This window comes from Calliphora vicina, chromosome 5 (assembly GCF_958450345.1).
Source record: "Calliphora vicina chromosome 5, idCalVici1.1, whole genome shotgun sequence".
NCBI classification, from domain to species: Eukaryota; Metazoa; Arthropoda; class Insecta; order Diptera; family Calliphoridae; genus Calliphora; species Calliphora vicina.
The window spans coordinates 86330569-86352795 of record NC_088784.1 but is presented as its reverse complement, the minus strand read 5'-3'; the positions used below and the strand labels follow the sequence as shown (position 1 = coordinate 86352795).

General features: G+C 30.3%; 1 protein-coding gene across 1 annotated transcript in view; it reads left to right on the top strand.

The window, feature by feature from the left end:
* TppII (Tripeptidyl-peptidase II) overlaps positions 1-22227 on the top strand; it is a 286875-nt gene that overhangs the window by 51677 nt on the left and 212971 nt on the right. Inside the window, exon 12 of the mRNA XM_065513274.1 lies at positions 8410-8573. Coding sequence (XP_065369346.1) covers positions 8410-8573 — 164 coding nt within the window. The remainder of the gene's footprint in view (positions 1-8409; positions 8574-22227) is intronic.

Below are 22227 nucleotides of genomic sequence, written 5' to 3'. Positions count from 1 at the left end.
TTTTTTTTGTTCAGGTTATTTGTACTATTAACAAGTAATCAAAGAAACCCAATGGGAAATAATAGCAAAGGATTTGATAATAGTTTTCTTTGAAATTTTTTTTACTTATGATCCTGAACCTTGAACACTTTTCAGTATTAAAAGTCATTTGTTATACCCTTTTAATTAACCATGAGTGGTAATTATACCCTTACAATGAGTGGCAAGGGTATATATAGGAGTTTGTCATTCAGTATGTAATTTACACATTTTTCATTTGCGACCCCCTAAAGTATATATATTTTGAATTGTTACTCTGCTGAAATCAAATTTCCAAAATCCCCAAATAACTTAAAAACATGATACATCAATATAAAGTGTATAGCCCTGGTTCGGCTGCTATTTAATATCGGGAAAATCGGTCAACAAAAAGCCAAGAATAAACCAATTTTGATACTCTTCGCCATGAGTGGCAAGAGTATATGGGCAAGTCCCAGAAACAGTCTACCAACAAACAATTTTTTAAATGAATCAAACTTGGAATTCTTAATTGTAATATTAGACTTGATATGTATATTATATATAAACAAAATGTATTTTGATGGTCATTCATATAAAAATGATTATCAAATCCAACACTAGGTCAGATATCTTAATTTTATACAAAAAAATTTAATTTTGTGTTTTTATAATTACTGAAATGTTAACAAGATGGTTCGATTGACAGCTATATTTTTGACCATTCAATTTAAATACAAATGAATTTTCAGTAATTTCACTTTGAATGGAATTTTTCGCATCTGGATAATTTGTAACGAGAGTCACGTAACGTGCGTAACAAAATGTTCTCGGCTTTTTATGAAAACGGCAAATGATTGTTCATGCAAATAAGTTATATTAGAATTCTCTTTCATTCATCTTTCTTTTAGGAATAAGATTTTGTGTGCTTTATTATGCCAAATTCGCTAAAATTACGAATAAAAACTTCAACTTTTAAAGGTACTTCCACTTTTTGTAACTTGCGTCACAAAATTTTGCGATCAATTATTTCGCAAGAAATGGCAATTAAAAGGCAATGTCTTATGCCATTCGGAATTGCACTTAAATCTCACTATAGCGTATAGTATACATTGGAGGTATCTTATTTGAAAAACCAAAAAATTATCATATATAAATATGAAAACGTGTACGAATGAAACGTTCGTCACGCAGGATTAGCCCATATATAAGTTTATCATGCCGTTTCATTGTGGTTCCAAATCAAAATCTAGGTGGACAAAATTATGAAAATCGGTATCTTCAGAATTTGGAAAAACTAAGTTTTTACGGAAGCTGACAATCTGCTCTCCTCCAATACAAATGGGTTTTTCAATTGGACATTTCGTTTTCTCAACAGAAGCGCCAGATGTTCAAAAAATTTTGAATCATCTTTTCGTTATTTTTTTTAAAATATTTTACTGCTTTACTAAATTAGATATATCTCAATGGTTTTACCATATAGAAATTCATACTTCAAAACATAGATAAACATTGATATAGGCCCTTATTAATTGTATATCTTATATTTATGGGCCTCTCCATTTTCCTGTTATAGTCCTTTAAATTTGGTTCTCAAATATACTGAGATTTTTTTTTCTAAGCATGTTATATAGCTTGCCAAAAAAAAAAGACCGTCGAAGCCCGTCCAATGACTATATATATGACTATAGTTATAGAAATAACTTACAAACATGATTGATACATCAATATATCGGGAATTCTTCCGGCTCGGTTGCTATTTAAAATCGAGAAAATCGGCCCACAAATGGCTGAGATATAAGGAAAAAATCGGGACAACCTTGATTTTTGGCCTATTTTTGATCTACATCTGGATTACTAAGTCATTAATATAGACAATATGGATTTCTAACGATAGATATAGGCTATAGTAAGTTGGACCTACAATGGGTCAAAATCGGGAAAAATATTTTTTAACCATAATTATTTTTTTCATCAACAAAATTTTTTTTGTCATAAATTAATTTTCCAAAAAAAAAAATTTCAAAAATTTTTAAAAAAAGTTAAATTTTTTTTTAAAATTTAAAAAAAAATTAAATTTTGTTTAAATAATATTTAAAAAAAATATTTTTAAGTATAATTTGATGAAGGGTATATAAAATTCGGCAGCCGAATATAGCTCTCTTACTTGTTTAACATATTTTTGATCTACACACATCCTCAAAAGTGAGTAAACACCACAAATTATTTGATTTTTTTTTTTAAGATAAGCACACCCCTATTGGCAATATCCAATTCCATCGAAGGGAAAATTGCTATCGTGATATTCCCATTAAATTTTCATTCACAATAGTCGATTTTGTTCGTAACAGCTGTTTATTGTTTACAAAATTTCATCTCAAAATTTCACAGCATGGGGAATTTTATCACGTGAACAATGTTCATGAAAAATGGGAAAAGGGAACATATTTCATGTGAAATATTTATTCGCGATAGGGGTGAATGAAAATCCTAAAGAAATCGATTAAAATTTAAAAGTTTCGGTTTGTTGGAGATTGGGCTGAATAATATATTAGGTTCTGATAAAAAATCAATGAATTCACTGGTGTTTACTCACTTTTGAGGCTGTGCGTATATCCAAGGTCTAAAATTGGTTTCCGTGATCTCGAAATCAAATGCTATTTATTTGATGTTTAGAGTTTTGGGTCAAAGTTACAAGATTTAAAAAAATCCCAATTACATATTTAATTATAATTATGCAAATTTTTAATTCCAAATTTGACATTTTCAAAATTCAAAAAAAAAAAAAAATTGTTTTTCATTCTAAACTATTTTTTATGAAAATTTTCAAAATTTGATTCTAAACTATTTTTTATGAAAATTTTCAAAATTATTTAAACAAAATTTAAAAAAAATAAAAAATTGTTTTTGATTTTAATAAACTCTGAATGAGGATCCCTTAACAAATGGATTAGCGTGGGGAGCGATTTGAAATTGGAATATGTTTTTGATCACAAATTTGTTAAAATTATTTCGTAGCCTACCCTAGGGGAAAAGGAACTAACACCAAACTTATCACGTGACAGTTCCAAAGTAGTAGGGACCGGTTCCAGTTCTAACACTTTACATGAAGGGGACCTGTCACTTTAACATGGGGATGTCCTAGGAAAGGGTTAATTGACACCTTTTTGACACTTTGTGACAGGTCTCTGAACTTAATTAAATGGACGTATTCAATTTCGGTTAATACAAGAACTGTCTCATATATTGTCCCAAGTGAACAAGTCGCTGAACTAACCTAAGCGAACTTATTCAATGTCGGTTCAACTTTTTTTATAATATTTGGTAAAAAACCGGTTCATTTGCGTTCATTATGTAACCTTCTAATATTTACCCATTAAGCTCCAAAGCCCCAAAAATTCAAGCACTTGAACATTTTGTTGGAATTTGACTTGAATGCAAATGTAATTATACTTTAAACATGAAAAATATTTGAAAATTTATTAATTTGTCAAACAAAAAACATATGGCTTGAATTTATGTTTCCTTTTTACTGGAGAATGCTATAGAAATAAAGTGTAATACAACTGTAATTCAATTGCTTATTGGGTAATTTCAAATCGTTTTGTTTAAATAAATCTTTGAAAATATAAAATTTGGGATTTGAAATATGAATGAATTTTTATGGAAAGACTGGAATTTTTTAAAATTGTTTGCTTTTATTTTGAATTATTTGTACAATATAAATTTATTCAAAGTATTGGCAATTGTTAGCTATAAATTTTGCTCATCTTTTGAGGCCAAAAACGAATCAAGCCAATATCGGATATTCTGTTTCAAAGTAAAGCGTATCCCAGAGAGAGCATTCTGCTTCGATCGAAACAAATAGTAGTCGGACGGGCCACGGTCTGGACTATAAGACGGGTGAGGCCAAAAGAACTGCTCATCTTTTGAGGCAAAGATCAAATCAAGCCAATATCGGATACTCTGTTCTGAAGCGAAGCGTATCCCAGCTTTTCAGAGATATAGATAAAGCTTTTCAGAGATATTGCAACATGTGGCCGAGCGCTATGATGATGGAATATTACGGTTTCATGTCTGGTCGCATATTCTGGGTGTTCTTCGGCCAATGCTCGCTTCAAACGAATCAGTTGCGTTCGGTACAGGTTCCCTGTGATGGTCTGGTCAGATTTCAGCAGCTCATTATAGATAGGACCCTTTTGCTCCCACCAAATACAGAGCATTACCTTAGCTGGGCTTCACATACAATATTTTTGGGTTATCATCGCATCGAATGATTCGGTGCACAAATAAGTTTCTTTTATGACGTTCAAGCATCATTTCGAACTTGCAAAATTGTCTTTCAAGTTCTTAGGGCTTGAATTCGTATGGTACCCAATTTCCCGGCTTTTGGATGAATCCATCTGTTCTCAAAAGTTTTGAAATAGCTGCTTGACTAGCTCCCAATGACTATGTAAGCTCTTTTGAATGTTTAAGTAATTTTCTGAAGGGGACCCTGTATGGGGACTAGAGAAAAATGTTCCACGATTTTCGCCATACTTTACAGTGCAACATTTTATCAGGATTAAAGAATAATCAACATATTGATGCCTGTTCAAACATTATACCGGGAGACATTTGCATGGGGGCTAAGTGAAATCATAGCCCATTTTCAATAGAGGATATTTGTGTAAAATTTCAGCTAGTTAGCAAATTTCATTTTGGGTGTTCTTCGGTCAACAGACAGGCAGACGGACAGACTGACGGACACAGCATGATCGCCTTAGAATCTTATGAGGATCCAAAATGTATATACTGGGGTATCGTATCATTTTCACATTACGTCGTCGTATCTGAACCCTACAATTTATGATTCTAAATAAAGTCCAGGATGACACAAAACCATTTATTTTGGTAGTGTTTCTAAAGGTAGGGTCAGACTACGCAAATTATTTGACACAAGATGTTTCATGTGTTTGATCAAAACTACATCAAATAATTCATGGGTTGATTTTGTGTTCACACTGTACACATTTATTTGCCATATTTGTTTAATCAAACTACACCGAAATACTATCAAACACACAAAGGGGAAAATATATTTGACTTGTGGTCACATTTATGGTAATATTTGTTCTAAATAATTATCAAATAAAGCTGCAAAACAACTTTAATTTCTTTCATCAATAAAAAAGACATTTCTAGAAAGTAAAATATTACCAGATTTTGCTTTACATTTGAAAGAATTATGAAATTTCAGTACTTTTATTTAAGCGTCAAATATTTTATGTTTCTAGTTTGAACACAATATATTTTTGCACTGCAAACAAGAAAACAGCTGAATTTGGTCAAACAAATTTATTTGCCAATATGAAAACATTCTTGTAATGTGACCAATGTGTGACCACTAAACAGCAAATATTTTCCTGCATTTTGGGTATTTTTTTATTTGATCTTGCAATTCATTTGCAAGATCAAACAGTGTCAAATAACAGCTGTTGCATCATGTGTTATCGCAAAAGTAGTGTTGCTATATCTTAAATTAAAAATCGCTAAATAATGAAAACAAATCGCGAAAAGAACACAAGCTTGAACAATTTAATAATATAATTATTAAATGTTTATTTATTAAATTATATTACTATCACAATTCATAATTGAAATTGAATGGAAATGTAATCATGTTTTATACTTGAAAAATATTTGAAATATTAAATATTTTTCAAACAAAAAACATATGGCTTGAATTTATGTTTCCTTTTTACTGGAGAATGCTATTGAAATAAAGTGTAATACAACTGTAATTCAATTGCTTGACTATAACTCAAGGCTTGAATTACACTTGCTATCAACTTGAATTCCAGTAAAAATGCTTATTGGTTTTTTAATACATATTATTAATCGAACACGACTTTTTCCAAACTTTTTTCATTCAGAATAAGAACATGTTCACAAATATTGTTAAATTTTATGGAAATGTTTACCTTTTTTACATAAATTTTTAATTAATTCCAATTCAATCGCATTATCTAAAAATTTATAATAAAAATTTTTGTATGATACTAAAATCAGAAAATTGAAAAATGCTATTAGACATATTCTTCTTCTGCAGTAAAAAAAAAAATTAAACAGATCATACTGTTTAAGAATTATTTTTTAATTACAATCAATTCATACTATTTATGTAAAATTTTCTTTGATTTTAAATTCAATCTGTATAAAATTTCAGTTAATATTCCATATGTACATATGAGCAATTTTAAATTTTGAAAATAGACAATCTCCATGTATAAATAAAAAATAATCAAACATCAGACTATGTTAAACGTATAAAAATATAAATCGCATAAAATTGCAAAAATCGCAACATAGACTTCATGTCTTCAATTAGTTTTTCTCCCAGTATGTCATCCTAGGCTGAATGACTTTTATGTGAAGAAGAAGACTTCATTTATTGATGCAATTATTTAGTGAAAATAATTTAAATAACAAATATTCAAGAAATATTGAATATGTATTTATGTTTAAAAAAAAAAATAGTGAATTTGTGTCTTTAATTTAGTACGAAAAATATTTAAATAATCTCCTCTTATTTTTCCGCCATGCTGAGCAAATAATTTTCTGTTTTTTTCTATTTGATCAAACAATTATTTTATGAAAGTGTTTGATATAGTGTGACCACACGGCAAATATATTTACTGATTCTTTTTCGCAGCAGTTTGGTCAAACAAAAAGTGAAAAATTAAATTCAATATATGATAACAAAATTCAATAAATCTCTAATAAAATGATTACTTTACAATTCGAAATAAGTGCTTTAACCTTAAAAATATTTGCAAGATCAAATTATATATTTTTTAGGTATTTATGTAGCTAGTGGTCACACTTTGTTCACATTAAGAAAATATTTTGTTTGCCGACAAATAATTTTGTTTGACTAAAATCATCTGTTTTGTTGTTTGATCTAAATTTTATTTGTGGTCAGATTCAGGCAATGAAATATTTGACGATAAACGTCAAATATTAGCTGTGTGTGACCGTACCTTAAGAATAAATTGGTTTTAGTTCTACTGCAAATTGTATCGGAAAACATGAATGCAAACCGTGAATTGTGTCAAATCCATTCGTTTAGATTATTACGAGTTATAGTGGATGAGATTATTACTTATTTAAATTCAGAATTAAAAAAAATATTTGTAGTCGTATTACTCGATTATTTCTTCATGAAATTGTTCGAATTATTCATGCATGCCTACAACCTCTTACTTATGTCGGAGGATTATATATATATATATTATGGTTATTGTCTTTTTTTCCACCTGTGTAGAAATGAATGGACAAATTGGTATATTATTCCAACGAGTAGTTAGTTATCAGTACTCAAGTAACAAAAAGATGAAGGTTATTATGTGAAATTCAAGTCAATTTATCATTTCCATGTATATAATATAAGAAAATTTATTGGGTTTCTGTGTGTGTCTCTTTTATTTTTTTTTTGGTTTGAAAGTGCATTGAAGTTGATGATGACGCTTTAGATAAATTTTAACTAACCACCTCCGATGCTAGCTACACCTTCAAAAATACATACATATATTGCCATTACTGCTACATAAATAAGTATAGGTAGTATATACAGTGACTTGACACTGAATTCTGACCAACAAAAATTCAGGTAAATTCCAGGTAATTTTAAATATAATCGGAATGTTTTACTAAAATCGGAAAACGCTAACCCTTAAATTGTGAAGGTCAAATGTTTCTATATTTGGAAGTTCTCATGGAAATATAGCGAAATGTTATATATTTTTGGGCCGATTTTAATGAAATTAAAAAAATATAACATGAGCACTAGTATTTATAATAACAGCAAAAAAATGGAAATTTACCCTTAATATCACTTGGGGTTAGAATGACCCCCAACTTTTAAAATTACGACGACCTGTATCTTGAATTTTTTTTCGTCCATACAACCTTGGAGCTCTCTAATGCAGATAAACCAGAAACTATCGTGCACTTGGAAGCGTGGCGCATTATCTACCTTCAGTTTTACCAAAATTTAAATTTCTCACATTTTCAACGGTCATAATCCAATGCAGCTGCTGTAAAAAGCATCCTACTTTGTGGTTATTATATGTTTATACGAATGACATTATATTCATTCTAGTTCTTTCGCTTTATATTCATTCAAATACTTTCTATATATTTTAGTATTATTTTTTTTATATAAATTTTTGTAATTTTTCATTTCTATTTTTTTTTTTAATACAGAATAAAAACCCAAATTGTTTTTTATGTTCTATTTCTTTTTCATGATTCTTCTGTTCTTCTATGACGACAACCTCTTGCTTTTTGGTTGTGTGTCTATGATTGCGGTCGGTATTCAATGCGTCTCTGCATCTGGATCTGTTGTACCTCTTCAATTCAAAACTTAAGTCTTACGTATGCGCTCAACCGATAAAAATCGTGACAAGGATGTTGGTAAATTTTTTGTACACACCGTACAATTGTTGCCCAAGTCATCGTGTCGTGTTTTGGAAACTATGAAGATTTTGTCTGTCAATTCAGAAAATGAAACCACATTGGCATTCAAGTGTCAGGTAAGTGCTTTAGAATGGTGTACAATACGTTAGTGTAGTATGCACTTGTATGATTATGTGTGTTACTATTACAAATCTACCACACATGCACACACACATTCATACATTTACATATACAGGTGTGTGAGAGTGTGTAGCTCACATACGAAAATATTCAAAAACGTTAGAAAGTAGCACATGACAGCAAATACTTGTACATTTGCACTCAAACGCATACGTACACTCTAGTTGTTCTCGTAGTTGTATGTATACGAGTTTAGTCTAGAAAGTAAGCTATATAAAGGTGATGGTGATATTCTTCAATGTCAATATCACTATATTTTTGAAAGCCAGCCGTAGGAGTTGCCGCTGAAACTGTTCAAAATCTCGCTAGAATTACTCTCAAACATTATTAAGTATCATTTAGTTGAACCCCACCTGGGGCCATAATGATGTATAAACGAATCATAGAGGAGGACTTAAGCCATCTTGTTATAATACAACGCACGGTGTATACACTCAGCGAAAAAATTAATAGTGTATCAACCCCGTATGTGTACAAATTGTACACGAACGGTGAAAATTTAACAACGAAAAAATGACACCATTTCGTTGCCGAATTAATACCATACGTTGTTGATTCGACACCGTTCGTGTACAATTTGACACCAGACCGTTGATAATTTGACACCATTCGTATACGATTTTTATGGCTATTAAAAGAAATAATAATTTTTTAACTTCATTATATTTATTTTATAAAATTTTGTTTATACAGAAATACTTAAATATATTTATTACTATGTCTTCAATTATTATATTAATTATGTCATCTCTCTGTTGACACGTTAATTTATGATTTCGTCCAGCATAATCAATGACTGACATCCCTTTCGATGTCTGATTTAATAATGTCTTCAAGTCCTACATTAAATTTTATATACAGTAGTTTTCGCTTAATTGATTTTCAAAAATGTTTCAGTTTTTGCTGCAATTATCCGAAAAATCATTTACCCGATATTCCGTTAATTGATTCAGCAACTCAATTAAAAGACACCCGTTTAATTGCTCCAATGAATCAATTAAACGTTCTTATATTAATATACAAATAAAATGCAAAATGAGATCTATATGTATAACACAGTACAACATTTTTCAGTTCATTGCTTTTGGACTCAATTCTGACAATTGCAAGTGAAAGTAGCCCTAAAAAAAAGAACTTCTGCATCATTAGTTTTGTCAAGTTGGCTGCCGTAATAATTTAATGTCCATGCGAATTTTTTTGCTCAAGGTGGATTTTTATCACATTTTCTGTATTTTAACACGGTTATATCTCGGTATACCGTACGGAATATGTCTTTTGTGTCTGAAGCAAAGTGGAGAAAAAAGCGAAACATACCTACCCGAAAAAAGTGCATCCAGTGCCTTAAAAATCGCAAAAATTTTGTTTGATATTATGTGGATTTTTTTGTATTGTTTTCAAAAATAAATTCTTAATACATGTCAATTAAGAGGGTAACGCAAATAAACGAACTCAATTAAACGAAAAGTTTATTGAATATATTGCGTTTTTTCTTGATCAAATAAGCGGGCAAATCAATAAAGCGGGGGACAATTAAGCGGAAACTACTGTAAATTAAACTTAATATTACATACATATAGAATATATTTTACCTTTGATAAAAATCTTTCGATATTCGAAGAACTCGACTGTTTTTAATTAACGCTTCCACTTTGGACGGCCTGCAGTCGTTTCATCATCCAACCCAAACTAAATGCAAATAAACATAAATATATGTTGCGTTTTTTAAATTTCAGAAGAACTTTTTCTTCCAAGCTAAAAGTTCCCGAAACTCCACTCGTAGCCCTAATGGTGGCACTGCTTCCTTTAGGTCCAAAGATTCGCCGCAACTCTTTTTTAGAATAATTTGTCGGCGGTAGTTTATTTAAAATAAACTTCAATCATATTAATTAGAGCTTTAGCTTATAACAATGGCGGCGGCGCAACTGTGAGAAAGTAATTCTGTAGCGGCGCTTGTCGTTTAAAAAATAACTGAAGTTGAGATGCGCCAGCGTTTAATTTGACAACATTGCGTTGTCGATAACCATATCAATGGATAGAGGATTTTGTCTATTTTTCAAAAATATATATAACTTTCGACATTTAAAAAATTCATGGAATACTTTTTTTGAAAAATATGACAAACAATTTTTTTTATTGAATTTTTGCATAGATACAGAATTTTCCATTGTATTAAAATATTGTGGATATAATTCTTATACGATTTAGATTAGTTTTGCTTAAGTATACTGACATCCCATATAACCTAGAGTGAAGTCATTTGTCACTTTAGTATGTCTCCAAGTAGCCTAGAATGTAGTCTCTTTAAACGTTTATTTTGTACTGCACTTTAGAAAGTAGTTATTTTACCCAGCAGAAGTAATCAAGCAAGTAATCGCTAATTTGACTGTATATGATATTGTTACGTTTTAACCTTTTCAAAACGCTGGTTTATTTCCTTTAAATAAACCGGTTACTTTTGATTGCAAATAAAAGCCGTTTAGTAGTTTAAAAAATTGTAACAACTCTTTATTTATTTAAAATGTACAACAACAGAATTGAATAGTCACTCAATATTTTTTATACACGTTTATAAATTCGCAGAAATACAGACACAATTTATAATGTACACGAATTTAGTTGAAAAACACTACACACTTTAAGGCATTCAGTTGATGTTTATTCGAAAAGCGTTTCTGATAAACTCACTCACGACTGCAACCTCTGCACTCCAGATTGTTCTTTAACTGTCAAAATTCGAATATTCTAGATCTTACTAATACATACTAATACATTACTAATACATGTACTTTCTACAATGTTCTTTAAATGAATATTCGAATTCGAATACAGCGTTGCCAACTTACGATCAAATTAACTGAAAGCTTTTATTTAATAATGCCCACAGATATGTTACAGTTTGCTATTACAGCACTGTTATTTGAAAGCATTATGCTACTTTTAAATCAGCCCTTAAAATCATTATATTTGAATTCAAGTACAATTTCGTAACACTATGTCTTTTTAACTGACTTTTTGAGGTAAATTAGCTTCCGCTTGCACCCTTTAATGTTAAAATAAATAGTTGTGTGGCTGGTCAAGTAACGAGTCAGGTCCACTACTTTGACTAATTTGGATCAGCTATCATTGTAAGTCAAAAGGGCTTAGGACATGCACTAATCACGTAGCTAGTAATGTAACTAGTTGTCACCCTAAATGAGAGGTAAAATCACTAGTTCGTGACAGTCTCCTAAAACTACTGGGTATTGGCAGGGCAGATATACTGTTGTGATTTTACAATATTCAGTAGTCTTATCAAAATTTTTACCTTAAACAATTATGGAAGGAGTTCCCTCACGAAGCATGGATGTTTTTTCATAGTAAACGGTATCAATTATGTGAATCACTTACCAAATTTTAATATATTTTCCTAATTGTAGACTGTGTATTATGCTTTCAAATAAAAGTATTTTAATCATTACATTTAAAGAAACTCCTCAGATTAACCTCATACATGCCTAATTCCTTACGTTTCTGCAAAGATAAAGAATTTACAGGCACAAACAACATCAACACTCTTTCAGCTTCACAGCATCTCATCGTCATCATCATCATCATAGTAAATTTATCAAGTATTCTCTATGATGAAAAATTTAGATGACAAATTTCTTTTGCAAATTGAAAACACAAACATGTAGTTAAAAAACATCTAGGGAAGCAAGTATATCTATATAATAGGGCAATCAAATTTAACGCTTTCGAATAAAACGAATAATTTGAGATATTCCTTTTAATATTTTCGCTTATTTGAGCCACAAAATTAATATTTAAATCTCAGCGATTTAAGGGCAAATTTTACTTTTTTCTGAGAAGTGGAATCCGCATACAAATACGAGAGGTTGAGTGTTTTTATTTAATAAAATATGTTCTCTTGTATCAGTGTTTGGCATTCATTGCAAGCAGGGACAGAACTTGATCCGTTATTTAACTGTAAGCAACAAGAAATAAAAAATCTGAATAAATATCTAGTCAGATTACAGCAGAGAGAGAAATGGCTAACATATTATTATAATACATAGTCCATATTCTCTTTATGCCGACCACTGATTTGTATGTACGTACTCATCATTATCATCAGTTATACTCAAACACTCTGACATAAACAACTTATGATGAGAGATAGTAGAAAATAAAGAAACCAACCGTTAACAATAAACAAAAACTTGTCAATATCATACCACCCCAGCAATGCTAGATAACTGTCCCGAACTAGTCAATTTACCTATGATTTAGGGTCTCCACTATGTATCCTAAGTGGAAGTAAAATGACTCTACATAGATTTTAAAAATAATAACTGTCAAAATTCGGAATTCAACTGGAATGCATTTTCTGTCCATCTACAGAAGTTATCTATTGATACAGTTACGTTATATTCGATTGTACGACATAAAAATATACGAAATATTCGTGAAATGAAATTTCTCAAACAACATTAATATGAATAATGGATACCCTTATATCCACGTACATACACATATGTTTAGTTTTTCGTTGTCAGTCAGGTTCCACTCGTAAATTTTTTGAAAAGTTAGCAGACTATTTTTCAAAGAGACAAAAAGATAAATACAAAAACGAAACTAAAATAATATTTTAAATTAGGTTACTACTACTACCAATTACCATCACTGTCAGCTTCATCATCAGCAGTTACTAAAACTAATTAATTACTTTTTGTTTACTTTTATAAATATATGAAAATTGGACAGGAGGAATATTTATGTTCTTTAAGCTTTATTTAATCAACTAATTGCGGTCTTAGTAAATTAAGGATAACGATATATAAGCATGATTAAATTAACAGGAATATTTATGCTTTTAAGGTTTAACTTGAGGCAGGAAATGTTTTATTAAGAGATTATAAATGTATGACTTGTTTGGTAAAGACTATTTAAAGTTAGTTGTGAGAAATATTGAATTGAGAATTAAAATTTAAACAAATAAGGGAGCTAAATTCGGTAGTTTCGGTTCTTATATAAGCTTTACTTCTAGTATGCTTTAAGTCTTTGCGATTAGGTGGTCACTTTACTAACCACCTTTTCTATAGTCTTTAAAACATAGTTTATTGGCATCTTTTGGTATTTTTCTAAACAATTACATTTTTTTTAACATCTTTTATGTTTTTTTGCAAAACATTGCCGTCAGTGTGCTCTGGCTAATATACTAACCACCTCATTACACTAAAAACCTTGGAATGAGGTGGTTTTTTATATTATGATTTTTTTTATATTAAACTAATCTTGATTAAAGTAAAAATGCAATTGTTTTGAAGACAAAACAATAGAAACTTTTCCAAATATTCCATATGTAGCCCAAAATTTAAAATATTTTTTTAAAATAATTTTTTTTTTTAGTATTTTTCTTGTATAGTTTTATTTATGTATATAAATTAACTGAAAAACAAACAACATAATTAATTATATTCTGAAAAAAGGAACAAAATTGAAAATATTCACTATTTCGCTACTGACAAAACAATGGAAACTTTTAAACTTCTTCAAGAAAGAAGTGTAAAACGAAAATAATATTTAAAAGTACGATATAAAAAGCATCCTATTTACAGTTATTTTATTTTTAAATTCTGGTAATTTTTCACAATTTCTTTTTCTAAGTTTTTCGCATAGTTGCTTTTTTTCAAAGTTAACGAAAATGGCTAAAGTTAAGATTTGTGAAGACTTAAAAAATAAAATAATTAACGATTTTAAAGTTGGTTTAAAACAAAAAAGTATCTGTGACAAATATTCAATAAATAAATCAGCAGTTTCAAAAATTATAAAGAAATGAGAACGGTTCTGTAAAAACTCAACATTTAGGTGGAAGACCTCGTAAGACTACTCCTAGACAAGATAATTTAATAGCGAGAGAGTTCAAGAAATTCCCAAAAATAACTAATCGAGAGGTTGTTAATAGCTTAAAATTAGAAATAAGTACCCGAACAGTTAGTCGCAGGGCAAATGAGGCTGGTCTTGGTTGCTATCGTCCTATAAAAAAACCACTCATTTCCACTCAATACCACTCGTTCTGCTCGTCTACAATTTGCCGGGGATCATTTAAACTGGTCAATACAGAAATGGAATACTGTCCTCTTTTCCGACGAATCCAAATACAATTTAAGAGGCAGTGATGGGAGAACATTTGTAAGACGACCAAAGGGAAAAAGATTAGATCCAAAGTACACAAATAAGTTTGTACACAGTAAAGTTTGGCGGTGGCAATATTATGGTATGGGGATGTTTTTCAGGGCAAGGTATGGGCCCAATTCATATTATAAAAGATACCATGACAGATATAGGATACAGAACCATATTAAACGATGTTATGTATCCACGACAACGACCCGAAACACACCTCTAGGGTTGTAACCGAGTGGTTACAAGCCAACGAGGTACGTGTTTTGAAGTGGCCTGCCCAATCGCCTGATCTCAATCCCATAGAAAATCTATGGGAAATTGTAGATCGTAAAAAAGGGACCCAAAATTACACCAGGAAGGAAGATTTATCGGAGGCGGTTATAAGGGAATGGCAAAATATTTCAAAGGAGACCATTAACTCTTTAATTGAGTTATAGCAATGTTTAGACCATATTTGTTAAAATAATACCTAAGTTTCCATTGTTTTGTTAATGTCGTAATAAAGAAATCATTTAATTTTGTTTTCTCATTTTCAGAATTTAATTATGTCCTTTGTTTTTTGTTAAATTAAGTTAATAAAAGTATACAAATAAAATACTACAAAAATGTTAAAATTTTTTAAAAAAATATTTCAGATTTTAGGCCACTAATGAAATATTTGGAAAAGTTTCCATTGTTTTGTCAACCACTGTATATATTTTAATGTATAAACAAGCATATACTGGCATAGCCTTAAGGTTTGTCTTTAGTAATAGTTTGAGACTTTGGCGGGAATCGAACCTGTAAGAATTAGTTTGACAGTTCAGTACACTGCTATCTAATATATCAGAGCAACCAAAGGCAAGTTAAATGGTTGGTTAAAGGGCCTTTGAAATGCCTTTCTATTAATATACACATTGTTGATGTACAGAACATAATATTCGAGGTAGTCGTGATATTTTTTTTATATATCATTGCCTATCCCGATAGACTAGACTATATTGTGCTAGACTACCAAAAAAGCTTCGTAGTTTGTGTTTGCTAAAAGAAAAAATCAAAATAGCTCAGCTATTTATTGACTGATTTTGATATCTTTCAAAACCGTCATATATCTGGGACGGTACCGTGAAATAGCTCCCAAATGAAATAAATCCCAATGAAATAACTCCCATCAAAAATGAAATAATTCCCAAACTAGAAAAATTAAATAACTGCCAAAGGGTAAAATGAAATTAATCCCAATAATCGGCGGTTTCATAATTTTAAAAATATTAGTCTCAAAAATAACTCCCAATGAAATAAATCCCAATAGAAATGAAATAATTCCCAATCCGAAGGAATTTATTTGTGTAATCTAACTCCGCTTATCAAAAATTTTTTGCATTGGCTTCGCTCAGAAATTTTTATTGGCCGGGCGCTAAGTTTTCCTCCTCTGGGGTGTATCAAAAACTCTTAACTCTTTTTTATTAAAAAAAAACTTTCTTTAAGAACATATAACAATTTTATGTTTCTCTGTAAGGTATATTTATGGAGAACATTTTGATATAAAAAACATTTCCTTTGGAATTTGACCTATTTTTTATGAAATCTGACCAGACCATAACAGGGAACCTGCACCGATCGCATCGGTTTTCAAGAAGCGAGCATGAAACCGTAATATAACATCATGACAATGCTCGGTATTTACAATGAAGTGGTCGGGAAGTTTTGCCTCACTCTCTTTATAGTCCAGACCACGACATTGATTATAGACTATATTGAACTTTTCTTATAATTTCCGAGTTATAGGTATTTAAAAATTGAAATTTTAAAATTTTGCAATACCTTGGTTCGCTTTTTTAAAAATATAGGTCGTACTTTTGAACCGAATGGACTCGAATTTAGTTACACAACTAAATTACGAATAACAAACAAACGATTTCAGAGCAATATCAATTATGGATCCAAAAATAAACGATTTTCAATTTAAAAATTAAAAAAATAGTACATTTTTGCTGTTTTTTGGGTGACTTAACTATTTTTTTATTAAAAAAAAACTTTCTTCAAGAACATCTAACAATTTTATGTTTCTCTGTAAGGTATCTTTACGGAGAACATTTTGATATAAAAAAACATTTCCTATTTTTCGAATATGTCGCGCCTACGCCCTTCGGAATTTGACCTATTTTTTGATAAAAAATTCAACTTTGGGCCACATGTTCTAAAATTCCAAAGCTGGGATCAGAAAACGGAAAGCAGCTTTGGAAACCCTGATGTATTCCCTATTTAACCCCAAAGTATTTTCCCAGCCCCAAAGGAAATGGGCAAAATTGTAAAAAATACCATTTTTGGGATTTTCGCTTCAATTTTTAGGAATTGCGGGATTCCCTTTGACGTTTTGACAAGTTTTTTTTACACTTTGTTATTTAGAAAGACAAATTTAAAAAACGTTGAAAATTTCATTGAGTTTTGTTAATAAATAAAGATTTTATAACATATTACATATTTATTGAGTTTCTAAAACTAGAATTTGTATCAAAATTTTAATAGCATTGCAAAATATTAGGAACAATTTCATCCATATTTATTCCGATCTAATGTTTTATTTCCGATCTAATGTTTAGATAAGTTAATATTTGGTCTTACAAAAAAATTTCAAGTCAATTAGATTTAAAAATATGCCACTTTAAAACTCCTTCCTTCAAACCAAAAAATTTGTATAAATTTTCTTAATGTGACTAAGTCAGAACAAATTACTTGTTGTTGAATAAAATATTAAGAAAATTTCAAGCAAAACATTTACTAAAATAGTACTACTCCGTATGTAGAGACCGCCTAAGAGTCGGTTAAGCCGAGCCGCCGAGTCGTGAAATATTACAACATTATAACAATATGACATGATAGGATACTTTGTGAACCGGCCAAATTTCAAATAATTAAACCCATCTAATTTATGTAATTACGCTTTTGCTGCACTTTTACCCATATTCATTTCGTTTTAATTTAATTTAATGAAACATTTAATACTTCAAATATTTTTTCAAATCCTTTCGAAATGATTGGCAGGAACTCGTTAATATCGAAGAACGTTTTTTATTTTCCTTTGCAAAAGCAAAAAATATTTCACAATCAACATAAGTATGTACGGATATTGTGTTACATCAGTTTGTGCATCCGTAATCGAATGTGGATGTGTTAAGGCTCTTTGTATATAAGTAGAAGAGGATTTATTTTTGTAAATACATTTTATATTGTTTCGTTTCGTTTATTTTCTGTTTGTTCTTCTTTTGTGAATCAGACAATAATGCAAGTTTCCGTTTACAGTTCAATAGCATTATTACTGCTGTTAGTTGGGGGAAAAAGTATTTATATGTTTATTTTTTTTGGTAAACTGGTACATTAGAGCAGATTTAGGGTATTTTTGATATAACGAACTGACCATTGAACAGAACTATCATTCGCAACTTATTTTTTTACTCATGAAATATGTAAAATTTTAATTTTAATATTGTTACGTTTTAACCTTTTCAAAACGTTAGTTTATTTCCTTTAAATAAACCGGATACTTTTGATTGCAAATAAAAGCCGTTTAGTAGTTTGAAAATGGTAACAACTCTTTATTTATTCAAATGTACAACAACAGAATTAAATAGTCACTCAATGTTTTTTATACACGTTTGTAAATTCGCAGAAATACAGACACAATTTATAATGTACTCGAATTTACTTGAAAAAAACACAACACACTTTAAGGCACTCAGTTGATGTTTATTCGAAAAGCGTCTCTGATAAACTCACTCACGACTGCAACCTCTGCCACTATTTATAACACTGCAACCTCTGCACTCCAGATTGTTCTTTAACTGTCAAACTTCGAATATTCTAGATCTTACTAATACATACGCCATCTGTGGTGTACTTTCTACAATGTTCTTTAACTGAATATTCGAATTCGAATATAGCGTTGCCAACTTACGATCAAATCAACTGAAAGCTTTTATTTAGTAATGCCCACAGATATGTTACAGTTTGCTATGACAGCACTGTTATTTGAAAGCATTATGCTACTTTTAAATCAGCCCTTAAAATCGTTATATTTGAATTCAAGTACAATTTCGTAACAATATATTCAGTGAAGGGTATATAAGATTAGACACAGTCCAATATAGCTCTCTTACTCATTTTAAAAAGGTGATGAGATATTACTTTTCAACCAACCCATTAATACGAGGACAAGTCAATATGTTTTTTATATGAAACTTTAAAAACAATCAGAAATGATTATGTTGGTATTTCGTTAAAATGGTTGTCAATAAAAAACACTAAATGTCAAATTAGCCAATATACCTAAGGTGAGTGTCAAAATGATACGGTCACTTACTATTTGTTCTCTTTATGAAAAAAAATAATGACAAATATAGAATGGATTGGTACCGTTAACTAAAATACTTGTTACTCAAGTAACGTTCTTGAGGCCAAGAACGAATCAAGCCCTCAGTGAAGCGTATCCCAGAGAGCGTTCTGCATCGATCGTAACAAATTGCAGTATTGTCCTGCGGGAAAATAAATATTTCTTCGCCATTTGCAGCCAACTTGCAACTTGCAACTTGCTGGTACTCCAAACTGTCAATTATAGTTGAAGGGAACGCCAAATTCAGAGTTCAACTTGAGCTAAACGCATCCCAAACTATTAGTGAAACGCCACCGAAATTTCTCATTGAGAATAACAGGGGTTCCTTTCTCAAATCTCGCCAGTACCATAAAGATTAAATTTTTGTTCATCTGAAAATACCTTATCATTTTGACACTCACCTTATAGATACATTAGCAATACAACAAGTTAAAGATTTATAATCGGAAGTTGAGAATTTAGTATTACATTTATCAACAAAGTAAAACGTTATCCAAAAGAGAATTTCTACATAATTTTTTCAAGCCATCATCTTCATTTATTTGTATACCCTATGCTATGAGTTTATAATCTATTTCCGATTCCAATAAGTATTGGGTGTATGACTTCAAAATGCGGGATTTAAAATAGATGGCGTATCTTTTGAGCATGGATCCAAATCGCAGAATAACCTAATTTTGCGTGATCCATTACAGTGGATCGCTTTCCAAATATCACAGTATATATTGAACGTGTAGCAGTACCCTTATGTCACGTACGATATACTCTTATTTCGCTAGATGTTTTGGACAACAATGTTTCGAAAGAACTTTTTATTATTTTCAAATATAGTACCCTCTGAATGGAACATAAAGACCAAATTATTTTTCAGATACTCTTATTTTTGCAAATGTCACGTACGATGATATGGAATTGCACATATATATTATGGAACATTATAAAAACCGAAGTCGATATAGCCATATTCGGCTGTATGTAGAAATCAACTTTCCGTAGACCTAAATAACATACAAACATGAATGATACATCAATATATCGGGAGTTCTCCCGGCACAGTTGCTATTTAAAATCGGCCCACAAATGGATGAGATATAAGGATAAAACCGGGACAACCTCGATTTTTGACCTATTTATGATTTATATCTAGATTACTAAGTCAATATAGACAATATGGATATCTAATGATAGATATTTTAAAGATCATTGCAACGATGTATATAAGGCTAATATAAGGTAATTTGGACCTACAATAGGTAAAAATCGGGAAAAATATTTTTTAACCCGAATTTTTTTTTAACAAAAAAATATTTTGTCATAAAATTTTTTTATTAATAAATTAAAAAAAATTAAAAAAAAATAATTTTTTTTTAAATTTTGAAAAATATTTTTTTTTAATTTTGTTGTGTAAACAACAAATTTTTTTTTTGCTTCGAAAATGTCGAATTTTGCAAATCGATTGCTCACCAAACCTTTGGTGAAGATTGTTGTAAAACTCAACAAGAGCTTGCAAAATCATTGGGAGCTACTCAAGCAGCAGTTTCAAAACGTAGGATTCATCCAAAAGTAAGGAATCTGGATACAATACGAATTGAAGCCGATATGATGCTTATACGCTATAAAAGAAAATAACCGAAGAAAATGCCGAATCGACACCGAAGCCAAATATCCATGGTGGGACCAAAAGGGTCTAATCTCTTATGAGCTGCTGAAATCTGATCAGACCATAACAGGGAACCTATACCGAATGCATCGGATTTCATGAAGCGATCATGAAACCGTAATATAACATCATGACAATGCACGGTATTTAGAATGAAATTTTGCCTCACTCACGACATTCATTATAGACTATATTGAACTTTTCATAATAAGGGTCCTCATGTAAACGCTTAAAAGCCTCGCAAACTGTGCAATCTGTGCATTTTTACACTCTCGCAAATGAAATGTCAAAAAATGTATGGAAATTCGTTTGCACAACTCCGATAAGTTTGCGCGACAATTTAGACTCGCAAACTTGAATTTATTGTGCATTTGATGAATCAGCTGCTTTTGTTTACTTTTATTTATAAGAAATAAAAATCAAATAAAATATAAAAATTTTGTGCATGTGAAAATTGTGTAACTTTGGAACAGAATGATTGTATTAAATGACATTGTGTATGAAAACTTTAACCAACAGCTAGAACATAAACAAAGTCCTCCAAACTATGTATACCACCGTTTGTTCTAAAGATTTAACTTTCATTCAACATTTTAAAATTAAAATTTATACAATTTGAAAAAAAAATTATTAAAGCTTTTGTTGAATTTATGTATTTTTATTTGACAAATATAAATTTTCTGTATAAACTTGCACAAAATTGAAAAGGTGGGTTCATGAAACATGTCGCGCAAATTTGCCCATTTGCACAAATGGGAAACTTAAGCGTTTAAATGAGTACCCTTAATATAATATTGAATTTCAATTGAAACTGGTATAAAAAAAAAGATTGGAAACACTGTTTTAAATAAAGTTTTCCCCCAACATTTTTCCATAAACACTTTTAGAACTGTCTACACGTTAATAGTTTTAAATTGATCGGTCTTCCTCTATACTACTTACATGAATAAGAACATCTAAACAGCTTTAAAAGAAGGAGTAAAGAGGCCTTTTAGAAGGCCTTATTTACCAGACTCAGAGGCTGTTAGTCATAGTTGGGGGTAGTGCACTAAATGTTGATTGAAATCAGCATTGCACTACCACTCACTAAAATTGCAAAAAATTTGTTTGCACTATTTTTTATCAGCTTTAGTGATAATGCTTATTTCTTAACAAGCACTAAAAAAATAGTGATAGTGATAAGAAGATTTAGTGCAAAAATCTGCAATACAATTAATTAGTGCAAAATTTTAACCTGCAATCAAAAAAAGCTGCATTAAACATACTAAGGGTACTCATTTAAACGCTTAAGTTTACCATTTGTGCAAATGGGCAAATTTGCGCGACATGTTTCATGAACCCACCTTTTCAATTTTGTGCAAGTTTATACAGAAAATTTATATTTGTCAAATAAAAA